The 12,584-nt window shown below is 38.0% G+C and overlaps 1 protein-coding gene across 1 annotated transcript in view; it reads left to right on the top strand.

The window, feature by feature from the left end:
- The window catches only part of COL6A5 (collagen type VI alpha 5 chain), a gene marked incomplete at both ends in the record, with an annotated part of 85,408 nt that overhangs the window by 58,300 nt on the left and 14,524 nt on the right, over positions 1-12,584 (top strand). The window contains 2 exons of the mRNA XM_081105524.1: positions 1,510-1,600; positions 3,744-3,937. Coding sequence (XP_080961650.1) covers positions 1,510-1,600; positions 3,744-3,937 — 285 coding nt within the window. The remainder of the gene's footprint in view (positions 1-1,509; positions 1,601-3,743; positions 3,938-12,584) is intronic.

Below are 12,584 nucleotides of genomic sequence, written 5' to 3'. Positions count from 1 at the left end.
TGGAACCAATGCCACCATCCTAGAATTCCACAGTTGCCCTGGTGTTCAAGGAACGTCCGGCACCACCGCAGTGACAGGATCTGGAGAGTTCACTCCTCATTGCAGAGGGCGTCACCTTTCTCCTTTGCCTCACGTTCGATTGAAGAAGCAGATAATTGCCCACTTGGGAATATCATGTTATTTCTCTAACTCTGAATGCCTTCATCAGAGGATGATACATCATTCTATTACGTAAAACTATAGAAAAATGCTTCCAATTAAATGCTGATACTAACTTTCCTTTTAGAGTGTTTTATTAAATAATAATTAGAAGAGTTATTTTAGACTACCATGTAGCACTCGTGCCATGACTGGTGAAGGCATCCCTAAAACTTCATATTCACAATTTGACCCAAGTGAGTGATTTCTTCACTCAGAGTTACTAATAACCACCTTTTCCCATTGAATATTGTTCTTCATGCCATCAAGATTGATGGTGATGCAGCACTTTTAAAAGACTATAAATAACTCAGAGCTGGTCTTGCTGGGCTCGTGCGTGGCCTTACAATTATGTCGAGCTTGCTTTCATTTGACTCCCACCAGAGGAACGTAGTTAAGCATCCAGTTCACTGCCTTCTATAACCACTGGGTTTGTAGGGGTTAAAAGACTCCTCTCCTAATACTTCTGGGAACTTTTTAAAACCACTGACACCAGTTCTACAGGTTTCGATGCTGGCATGTTTGCTGTTCCCATATGCACAGACAATAACTGCCTTGCAATTCCGCCTCATTCACAGCAACTGTCAAGTGCAATTGATTAGAAGACATAGTCTCATTTCAGAGAAATAGAAAAAAAAAATGCTTATCTTAGAACCAGAGAAATATGATTGGTATAAAACCAAAAACATTATCTGAGATATTTTCATGGAGTCTTGGACCATTCAATGGTCAAAGGCCTCTTTTCACTAAAAACTATATGTTTTCCTGAATGAGGGGGGAATGATATACTCCTCAATATTTCATAGCTTGTAGAACAACAATGGGGAGGGCATCAAAGGATTTATTTAGGTCAGTAAGTTAAAGCCCTTTCTGGGGTTTCTTTCTTCCTAGAAATCCGTGTTAATTGGTGCAGAAGCACAGAAATAGCAATGAAATATTACATTTTCTGTATTTGATTTGTTAGCAAAGTAAAGAAGCTTTATAGAGTCAGAATAAAATTCCTCTTATATTATGTGAGCCCGAGCGTATGGAAGTCATGGGTCTCTGCATCTCAATGAACCCTTCAATGAGCAATTTGAGGAAGTCTGTTTTCCCTGACCCTTGATCATTCTTTGACTGACAAACACTCTAACATCAAGTTTTGAATGCTATTTCTGGTTGCTCCTATATTCTGTTTTCACCCCAGCCAAATTTTGCTGAAATATATTAGTGACATTTATTGTCTCAAGAAGATTCCTGCTGGGATTCTCTTTACCTAGCACACGCAATTTCTTGTTTAAAAATCTAACTATAACTCTGCTCTCTCAATAGGAGGATTCAATCAGTACCCGCCGCCAGGGCTTGAGAATGCCTGTAGACTCATCAATTCACAAGCAGAGGATAATCAAGACAGCGGTCTCTTGTGAGTCAGAAAGCTCTTATGTTTACAAGTGACTGTTAATGGACTGACGGGGTATAACTGGCTGATGGCAGGTTATTAGGGTGAGGAAGCTAATAAGGTCCTTGAAGTAAAGGCTTTTCATGCATCTCATTTTCTGTAGCAAAAGTTCCACATCAAGCCTGCTTCCTGGATTGATGTTCCTATAACATCCTCATGAGCTTTATTACAAGTTTGCCTTTAAATGCATGGTTTCCTCAGCAATGCCCACATTGAAATTTAGCCCAGAATAGAAACCACAATTGAGCCTCAATCCACCTCAACCTCACTGCCCATCTGTCCCACCACGAGCGCTGGGTTCTGGCCACACGGGTCTCTCACCTGCCTTGTGTGAGCTGTTGATCCATCCCCCTGGGCCTCTGGTCATGCTGCCGAGGACCCCATTCCTGCCAGTAAGACCCCCACCCATCTTTCATAGCCCTAACTGAAACTGTCTCCACTTGGAGTCCATCTTTACTTTCAATCAAAATCCATAATTCCTCCTTGTTTGTACCTTTTTAGACATCTGCTGAGACACTTAGTACAGTTTATCCCAATGTCTCACTGAAGTCTGAGTCAGAATGCTTCATGGCTTCATCCTCAACAGTAAACAGAAAAGAGCTCACAATATAGCTGCACATGTAAATAATTTTCCTTAAAATTGTATCCTAAATAAAAATATAAATAATTAATCTGAATGAAACTTGAACCTCAGACACAACAAGTGTGGCCCATTGGGTTGCTCTCTGCTTTTCTCTATACTTGCCTGTGCTGGGATCCCTGAATGCAGTCTTACAAAAGCTCAAATTTCAGGCCATAATTACTCCGTCCTCTCAGAGGCAGTTAAGCAAAGAGCTTCTCAGAACAGATAAGGTCTCTTACAGAAGCAAAATGGCAATATGTAGGTTCCTCAGAATTCATGCAAGTTCATGTTCCTCTAAAATTAGATTTCATTTAGTTGTTAGTTTAGCAAGGAGTGTCCAACATCCAACACCTTCTGAAAGGCAATATAAAATTGATGTCATGTAAAGCAGTGTTTCCCAGCATTAATTAAGTCATAAAGTCATTTAAAGGAAAATCAAGTCTTACAGAACTGACAAATAAAATATTATAATGTTATTTTAACATGTACAAACAAACATAAATCTAGGTGCAAACACCATATGCTTATAGTTCTTATGCAACTATCAGACCAAAACAAATTTTTTGCATCAAACCCAAGTAAACTCAACAAGACACAAATTTAAAACACTAATTTAACTGATGAGTCTACTTTGCCAAAATAGAATTCCTGAAAATTAAAAACATATCATACATATTGGCAAAATATGATGCACGCTGCCACAATGATCACTCCTAACTGTGTGTTATGGCATTATTTGGCTTTTACTTGATATGAATGTATTATTCATGTATTATGTCTGACTTTTTTTTCTTTTCTTCATTAACTTTCAATGGTTAAAGTAATACTGGCGGGTGCCAAACCCCAGTATGAAAAACAAATGTAAACCTGGACATTGTGATTACATAATTTATTTACATGAATGAAATAAGAGCAAACTTACATTGAATATGTTTTCTATCATCATCTAAATAAAAAATATTCTCAAATTATCCTAGGGAACTCTTAATCACCTAAGAATAAAAATGTAGAGACTATTTTAAGAAACATAATGTCAATGAGATATGTTTTATATAGCCTCATTCTTCTCAGAGCAGTTCTTGGTAAATTAAATGACTATTTTTATATTTTCTATGGTGATTGATATGAATATGAAACACACTATTTGGTTGTTACAAATAACCTGTGATTGACCTTCTTGTCATTTATCTAAAACTCTGTGGCAAATCAGACTTGGTTTATTCCAAAGTAGTATTTCATAGGCTATAAGCAGATTGTGGGAAAGAAAAGATAAATGGTAATTTAAAAATTTACCAGTTTATACTTTTTTAAAATAATAAGCATAATGAATCTTCATGGACTATATGATTGAAAAGAATTTAGATTTTTACCACTCTTTTTTTCCCCAAGATATAATTAAATAGCTATATTAAATTGTTGTGATATTTTATTTGCATTCCCCAAAGTTTTCTAGATTTACCTAAGACTTTCCATTTTATCTTCCAGATTTACTGCTGTGCCACATGACAGTCCTTCAGAAGAGAATAGCTTCATCAACCAGGAATTAAATGCTGGGGGAGACACATCTTTTATATTGGATGACCATTTGGTTCACATTCTAAACCAAATGTTTATGCCACCAAAATTAATGACTAAGTATGAAGATCAGGATTCTGAAGAAATTGCAAGTCTCACTTCTGGTAAGGAAATGAAAAGTTACAATGGAAATTTATAGATAACTGGTCCTTGTCTTTTAGCAATAATAGAGAATCAAATACATTAAGGCAGGTATCTAAAGCAACATTTTTCCAAGTTCAAAGTGGTAGCTACAACTACTCCTTTTATTGAAAGTAAAGATTTAAATGGTGACAGGCCCTGCTAAGGAAGTTGCTACTGTAAACTATAAGTAATTTCCCTGATATTCTTTTTTTAATAATGTGTTTATTGATTTCAGAGAGAGGAAGGGAGAGGGAGAGAGAGATAGAAACATCAATGAGAGATCAGCTGCCTCCTGCATGCCCCCTACTGGGGATCAAGCCTGCAACCCGGGCATGTGCCCTGACCGGAAATCAAACCCTCAACTTCCCAGTGCAGGAGACAACGCTCAATCAACTGAGCCACACCAACTGGGCTTGTCCCTGACATTCTTTTCAAATTTAAGGTCTTTCTGGATTCCACAACTTAGGTTAGTGCGACGTAGAAAGAGGTAATATAGAGGACAACAAAGCAAAGGAAAAATGACTTTAAAAGTTGGCCTGGCTAGTGCCCCAGAATTAGTGATTGCATTACTTTGTATGAGTTATTTTTGAGAGACCTAGAAATGAAAAAGCATAAACCCTCCCACTGCCTCCTCTATACATTTGAATGGCAAAGCAGCAATACCTTTTGTCAGGATTTAATAATTTAAAATAAATCAGATATATAGGATATTAATATTTCCGCGAAAAAGGACGACATTCTAAATAGACTGTTCAGCCATCCCATCTTTGCAAGTAGAATCTCCCAAAGTGCTCCTTTGACCAGAATGCATTATGTCATAAGTATCATGTGTGCTGTTATAATATTTAAATTTTAAAAAGGGGCCAATTGCATGCCAATTATTTATGAGGATAAATAATATTTGTTTCTTAGTAGCTTCCTTAGATACATTTTCTTTTATTCAGATTCGACACCAATGTCCCTACCTTGTCCCACTATTTCTGAAGTATGAACATTTGAACTTTATTTTTTAAAAAGTTCAACATTCTGTAAAGGAATACATTTACATAAAAGAAGCTAGAATTAAGAATAAAAGAGCCAATCAATCATTAGTTGAAAAATAAGATTTAAAAAAGAGGTAATGCAGCCTGGCTGGCATGGCTCAGTGGTTGAGTGTCGACCTATGAATCAGGAAGTCATGGTTTGATTCTCTGTCAGGGCACATGCCAGAGTTGTGGGCTCGATCTCCAATTTGGGGTGTGCAGGAGGCAGCTGATCGATGATTCTCTCTCATCATTAATGTTTCTCTCTCTCTCCTCCTCACCCTTCCTCTTTGAAATAAATGGAAAAAAAATATTTTTAAAGAGGTAATGCATTAAACCTGAATGTATGTAGTACATGGCTTTAAGGTACTTGAGTGTGTGTATTTTCAGTTAAAAAAATTTTTAATGTCATATAGAGATAGCTTAAAGAAGAGAATAAAATATTCTTTTTAAGGGATGTAGTTAATTTGGAGTGTTTATTTTAATGATAAGGGAGTAACAACAGCCTTCAAGGCACAGGAATTTATTATGGTTTAATTTAAAAAGAGGCAAACGAGGGAAGTGTTTTGGGCTGTGTTAAGATAACAAACTGTCATTTGTGAGAATCTTGTTAGAGGTAAGCATTCTAAAGTCCAATAATCCAGAAATGTGAATCTTTTTAGGGGACACATATGTAACTGGCTGTTTAAGAAAGGAAAAGAAATTCATCTTTGCAGCCATCCTTAATGAGCATTGTTCAGTGATAATAGGAAGATTTTTCATTTGGCTTTTCAGATGTCTGGGAATCAAGATACTCATAGTTTAGCATAAGAACCAATTTGGCTGAAGAAATAATTTTGCATGGTTTTAGTAAGAGAAAATATAAATGGTCAGTTACTCCGTCTCCACCCAGTTTCTCCCAGGTTAAAGTGAGCTAGGAGTTCCGTGAGTATTATGTCAGGTTCTGATAGGCTGGGAACAGTGAGTCTCAGATCTAAGGATAATATACATTTTTTTATCCTTTAAAATAAATCTTAGTTTCAGATCATAAGTGTTGTCTAGGGACTTTGTGCTATTCCTTTTAAAAAAAATCACCTTTGCCCAGTTGCTAAAATCTACTGAGAACTTCCTGTGTAACGTGCCATCTTCATGGAGAGTACATTGTGGTTCAGATATTTTATTCACTCGTTAAGAGTTGAGCATTGTTACGTTCCAGATGTATTGCACAAATAAAAGGTTGATAGTTTTCATAAGCACCTCCAGAGGTTGTGCTTGTTACTCATTTATAATCTGATCCTTTTTTTTTACTAGGTGTACCGGTTAATAATGCGGATTTTTTCCAATAAGATGGAGTTACACATATGTTGATATATATGCAATTTGATATTATGCTATTTTGTTATATTGACAACAAGCTTCAAAACTTCATATGTCAAATTTTCTGAAGGTGCTAACATCATAGATATTTTTACACTTAAAAATGTCAAATTTTGTGCCAAAAAAAGAGCATTTGCGGGAAGTTTTAATTTATTACTTTATTTTGAAGAAAAGTGCTGCTGAAAGTTCTTGTATACTTCGGGAAGCTTCTGGTGAACATCCTCCATTTCAACATACTTGTGAACACTGGTTTAAGTGCTTTAAAAGTGATGATTTCGATGTGAAAGATAAAGAATGTCTAGGTCAATTTGAACCACGCTTTGATTGTAAAATGACCAGAATGGGCCAGAAGACACGGCAAAGTAATTTTGCTTCATGATGACGCACCATCACACACTTCAAACCTAGTTAAAGACACATTAAAAGATCTTGCCTGGGAAGTATTAACCCACCCGCTGTATTCACCAGACCTTGCTCCTTCAGATGACCACTTGTTCCGATGAATGACACATGCACTTTCTGAGCAGCACTTCAAAACGTATGAAGAAGTGGAAAATTGGTTCTCTGAATTATTTGCCTCAAAACAAGAAAAGTTCTATTGGGACAGTGTCCACAAATTACCTGAAAGATGGGGAAATGGGTAGCTAGCAATGGACAATACCTTGAATAAAGCACTTTTGATGTTTCTCTTGAAATTATCGTGTTTTCTTTGATTACAAAATCCGCATTATTAACCGATACACCTAGTAAATTAAATCTTTATTGTTGGAAGTATTACATATGTCCCCTTTTTCATCCACCATTGAACCCTTCTAGCCTGTCCCCACCCCAGCCCCAGGCTTTGTCCACCCTAGTGTCTGTGTCCATGGGTTATGCATATATGCATACAAGTTCTTTGATTGATCTTTTCCCACCCACCCACCTCCACCTTCCCTCTGAGATTCCATAATCTGTTCCATGCTTTTGTCTCCAGAATTATTTTGTTCATCAGTTTATTTTGTTCATTAGATTCCACATGTGAGTGAGATCATGTGATACTTGTCTTTCTCTGACCAGCTTATTTTGCTTAGCACAATACTCTCCAGGTCCCTCCATGCTGTCCCAAAGGGTAAGAGAACCTTCTTTTTTACTGCTGCCTAGTATTCCATGGTGTAAATCTGATTCTTACGGCTGATGGCTGATCTTTCTGCCCTTGAGCTGAGAGTTTTGAGGGAATGTCAGGAATCACAACCATTTAAGAAATGTATAGAGTTCCTAGAGTTTTGTGGTCTGGCAATGAGTTGGTACATTACCCTCTTTTTAAAAAAATATATATTTTATTGATTTTTTACAGAGAGGAAGGGAGAGGGATAGAGAGTTAGAAACATCGATGAGAGAGAAACATCCATCAGCTGCCTCCTGCACACCCCCTACTGGGGATGTGCCCGCAATCAAGGTACATGCCCTTGACCGGAATCGAACCTGGGACCTTTCAGTCCACAGGCCGATGCTCTATCCACTGAGCCAAACCGGTTTCGGCTACATCACCCTCTTTAATAAGAAACTCAACCACTATCTTTCTGCCTATGCCTCTCTTGCTCTCTGTCTCTTATCTGCTTTGATTTACAAGTTCATCTTCAGTGCCATCACCTTTTCTGAGCAGCTTGAGGACAATCAGTATCAAAATTACCTGGAATGGAAGTCCTTTGTCAGCACAGATATTTAAGCTTCCTCAGAAATACTGCTTCATATGTAGAGGTGTGAGTGGCAAGGGGAAAGCTACAAGCTTTAAACCCACCATAGGTGAGTTTTGTATTATTTCAGGTTTGAAATCCACTATCCCAAGGACTCACAGAGTGCGGGCCCTGAACCACCAACATCAGCGTCACCTGGGAACTCACTAGAAATGCAGATTCTCAGTGCTCATCCCAGACCTACTGACTCAGAAACTCGGGCAGGAGGCCCAGCAATCTGAGTTTTAACAAGCAGCACATGTGATTCTGGTACAGGCTACTTTGGTGTGCCACATTTGTTCTGTTCCCAATGGACCTGAAAGCAATTGGGTATCTAGTATCACAGAACAGAAGGGAGGATTTGTTTCCAAAGGGTTCCAGGTGCACTGGCTTATAATATGATTTTACTTATACAAGGCCACTGAACATCCATCCATCCATCCATCCATCCATCCCTCCCTCCCTCCCTCCATCCATCCATCCATCCCTCCCTCCCTCCCTCCCTCCATCCATCCATCCATCCATCCATCCAAATATCTATCTAATAAAACACTTTTTAAGATAAAAAGATATAGAGATTAGCTGGAGATACTACTGTGCATTTTAACCATGATATCTGCAATATAAAAATTCCTTGGAAAATTCTGCCCCTCCTACTTACTTACCAATGGCATACACTTAGCTCTTTGGAATTATGTAATGAAAATTGGATGGTTTAATTCTAATTAAATTGCAATTGTTGAGCCAGTGGCAAACCTAGCACTTTCATCAAAGATGCTATGTTAACAGTATTTAAAATACATTCAGTCTATTTTCAGGATTAAAGAAGGACAGGATAATTTGTAATGGATGTTAAATACTAATCCAAACTCAGCCTTGGGCTTACTCATGGCTTTAAGCAGTCCCAGGCCTTAGGATAACTTCAACTGATGTTCATTTTAATGAATTTCATTGAGAAATTAGAACCAACACTTTCTTCTTCCAGTGAGGCTGGAATTGAGCTCAAGGGAATTTGCAGGGCTCTGTTTTACATTTTTTCTAACTTTAATCTGATTCTGATCTACAAATTAGCTCTTTTTAAAAAGCCGGTATGTCTTTTGACTTTGAATCAATCATAGGGTATTAGAGTAGGAAAGGTATTTAGTGATCATCTCTTACATAGTCCCTGGGGGGCAGGCGTGCACCTAGGAGACACATTGCCATGTCTGGAGAAGGTTTTTGTTGTCACAATTGGAAGGCACTGCTGGCATCTAATTCATCTAATTTTAATTTTAATTCATTAGTTTATATTGTATCCTGAAGATGAAATTAGAGGCCACAGATGCCTCTAAGCATTTTACAAAGCACAGGACAGCCCCTTGCGACAAAGAATTATCCAGAGAAACTGTCAATAGTGAGAGAAACCCCATTTTTTTTAGAAGAAACTTCACACCCCACAGTGTTGGAAGTAGAAGATCCAATGGAGGGGCTGGTGGTTCCTACACCTTTTATTTTTTTATTTTTTAAAATATATTTTATTGATTTTTTACCGAGAGGAAGGGAGAGGGATAGAGAGTTAGAAACATCGATGAGAGAGAAACATCCATCAGCTGCCTCCTGCACACCCCCTACTGGGGATGTGCCCACAACCAAGGTACATGCCCTTGACCAGAATCGAACCTGGGACCCTTCAGTCCACAGGCCGACGGTCTATCCACTGAGCCAGACCAGTCAGGGCTCCTACACCTTTTAGACACTTCTTCATTCCCTCAGGATTCTGCTCATTTAAAAAACATTATAAAGGTACTGTTATACTATATAAAATTGTAATACAGAGAGTCTCAAACAATTTAACAAGCTGAGCTGTTTGTAGTGTGGATATATGCTTTGTTTTTTTTCACAGGCAGATAGGTTTACATAGTTGTAGTCAGATGCATATCTTACTTTTCACATAATCCTGTCATACATTTTACATGTTGCTTCAAGCTTCATGCTGGTTTTTCTGTGTCCTTATGTCACTTTTAATAAATGAGTGAATTTAACTCTTTACCTCTTGTTGAACTCGTAGCTTGCTTCTAATTCTGCTGGCACGTAGTGAACTTGAATGTAGATCTTTACTTCTGCTACATTGAAATCTGCACTGGAATGAAATGCAATGAATTCGCTTCTAAGGCACCCATGGAACATCAGCTGAATGCCCTGCTTTCATAGCCTCAGTAAACATTTCTAAACTAGGAGGTCGGCAATAGAATCAAGGACACGTCCAATTTTAATGACATGTTTCATGAACTCTTTCGGAAAGCTCAACCATCTTGAGGCTCTTTTGGGGAATAAACTGAGTTTCCTCTTCATTTTAAACTATGTACTGAGGTTGTTGCATTTACTTTTGCATGGGAATTTATTATATTATGGTTGTGTGTGTGTGTGTGTGTGTTTTGTGGGTCTTAGATTTTGTGGGTCCCTCTATGGTTCCACTTCAGGAACACTTCTCTGCTTGCTAATTTAAAAATAAGATGTTGATAGGAATATAACTTAAAGTTTTTCATGAAAGTAACGTTTTGTCATCTGTCTTATATTTGCATACCTTACTTTAAACAGCAGGTGATTAGCTCTAGGAGAAGGGTGCCTAGAAATCACTACCTTTGCCCCATTTGACCTTGAGCCTCTGAAATTATTGAGCCCTTAATATAGCGAGAAATCATAACCCCGATTTTATTTGTAACAATTGGAATCACATGGCCATTCCAGAATTGTTACATATTATATGATACAATTCTACTTTAATAGCAAATAAAGTTTTCATTCAGCAAATGGCTATTAAAATCACAAGAATCATGAAAATTAGATTTATCTGGGCTTCTGCAGCTGCCTGAATTCCTGTGGCAAGATAAATGCCAGATTATTTTTTTATTGCCAGACTCCATACTTGGGGAAACCATGAAAGCCTTGGAATGTCCTAAAAAACTGTCACAAAGATACAGTTCCATTTAGACTCTAAAAATGCGTTATTGCACACTTCTTTCGCCCCCAGACACTGCTGTGCCGTCATTTCTTTCCCTTCAACCCCCAATACTCCTGGCATGCTGCTCAGATAATATTGGCGTCATATTTGACATAAAATTCTGAAAACATTATGAGTGTGGATTATGAGTTTTATGATTAAGTCAAAACTCATAGCTACATTTTATTATCTTATTGTTTGGATTAGATTTTTTTTTGTTTGTTGTTGCTGCTGCTCAGTAATGTGCCATATCTAGCTATCTATCTATCATCTATTTATTTACTTATGACCCTCTTTACCTATTTCTCCTACCCTCATTCCCCCCACCTCTGGCAACTACCACATTGTTCTCTGTATCTATGAGCTTGTTGTTTCATTTTGTTTAATTTTAGATTCCACAAAGAAGGAAGATCATACAGTATTTATTCTCTGTCTGACTTATTTCACTTAGCATAATGCCTGCAAGATCCATCCATGTTGTTGCACATGGCAAGATTGCATTCTTTTATTGTTGTTGTTAATCTTCACCCAAGGATATTTTTCCATTGATTTTTAGAGAGAGTGGAAGGGAGGGGAGAGAGAGAGAGAGAGAGAAAGAGAGAGAGAGAGAGAGAGAGAGAGAGAGAGAGAGAGAGAGAGAGAGAGAGAGAGATGAGAGAGACGCATCAATTGGTTGCCTCTCACTTGTGCCCCGACCTGAGCTGAGAATTAAACCTGTAACTGAGGTATGTGCCCAGGACCCTTCAGTCTATGGGCCAACACTCTAACTATTGAGAAAAACTGGCCAAAGAGGTGGTACAATTTTTTAAAATTTTATTTCATTTTAAAAAATCTGCTTACAAACTCATTCAGAGGCCAGAGCACGGAATAACGCCATAAAAACCAAAGTGCCAGATCCAGGTGTTGGGTATACTGGTAAATAACTCCGGGCATGCATCATTTTTTCTGGGTACACTGGTACCTTCTGCAAACTGTTGTTTCAGAGTGTGAAATAGATGGTGAGGGTAAGTCTTGCAGACTTAAGTCCACCTGGAAAATTCTAGGCTAGGAAAGACATTTATTTGAAATCTTTGGGGGAAAGGATGAAATCTATTTTAAGAGTTACTCCTGCTTGTTCAGACGATGGGGAAAGAGGACCTCATACAATAAAAGAGAATCTTACCTGTGTCTCTATTTCCCTTTGGCATAAAACCAATGACATGAAGTCAGGTACACAGCCTGTGACTGCCTACCTTGCTGCCCCACCTGAGAGCTTGACCCGTGACCTCACCTGACAGGAGAGAGGACAGGCCTGGGATGGGATGTGAAGTGGAGAGGTGTGTCAACCTCTCTGCAGTTAAGCATGAGTAAACACAACAGAATGAGTTTTCTCGTTTCTGAGAGCGTGTGTACACTTGTATGCATGTGTGTAAGTTGTGTTCCACTAATCCCAGTCGACTTTATATATTTTTAATGAAAATTCTGATTTGCAAAATATAGTATCACAGGTAGGATTTTCAGATGATGCTTTCCTATTTGTTTCTCTCTATAGAGTATGTATCTGGAGTACTTATTATAG

Source organism: Myotis nattereri (genome assembly GCF_964212035.1).
Source record: "Myotis nattereri genome assembly, chromosome: 14".
Classification (NCBI taxonomy): Eukaryota; Metazoa; Chordata; class Mammalia; order Chiroptera; family Vespertilionidae; genus Myotis; species Myotis nattereri.
This window is presented reverse-complemented; position numbering and strand designations above follow the sequence as displayed.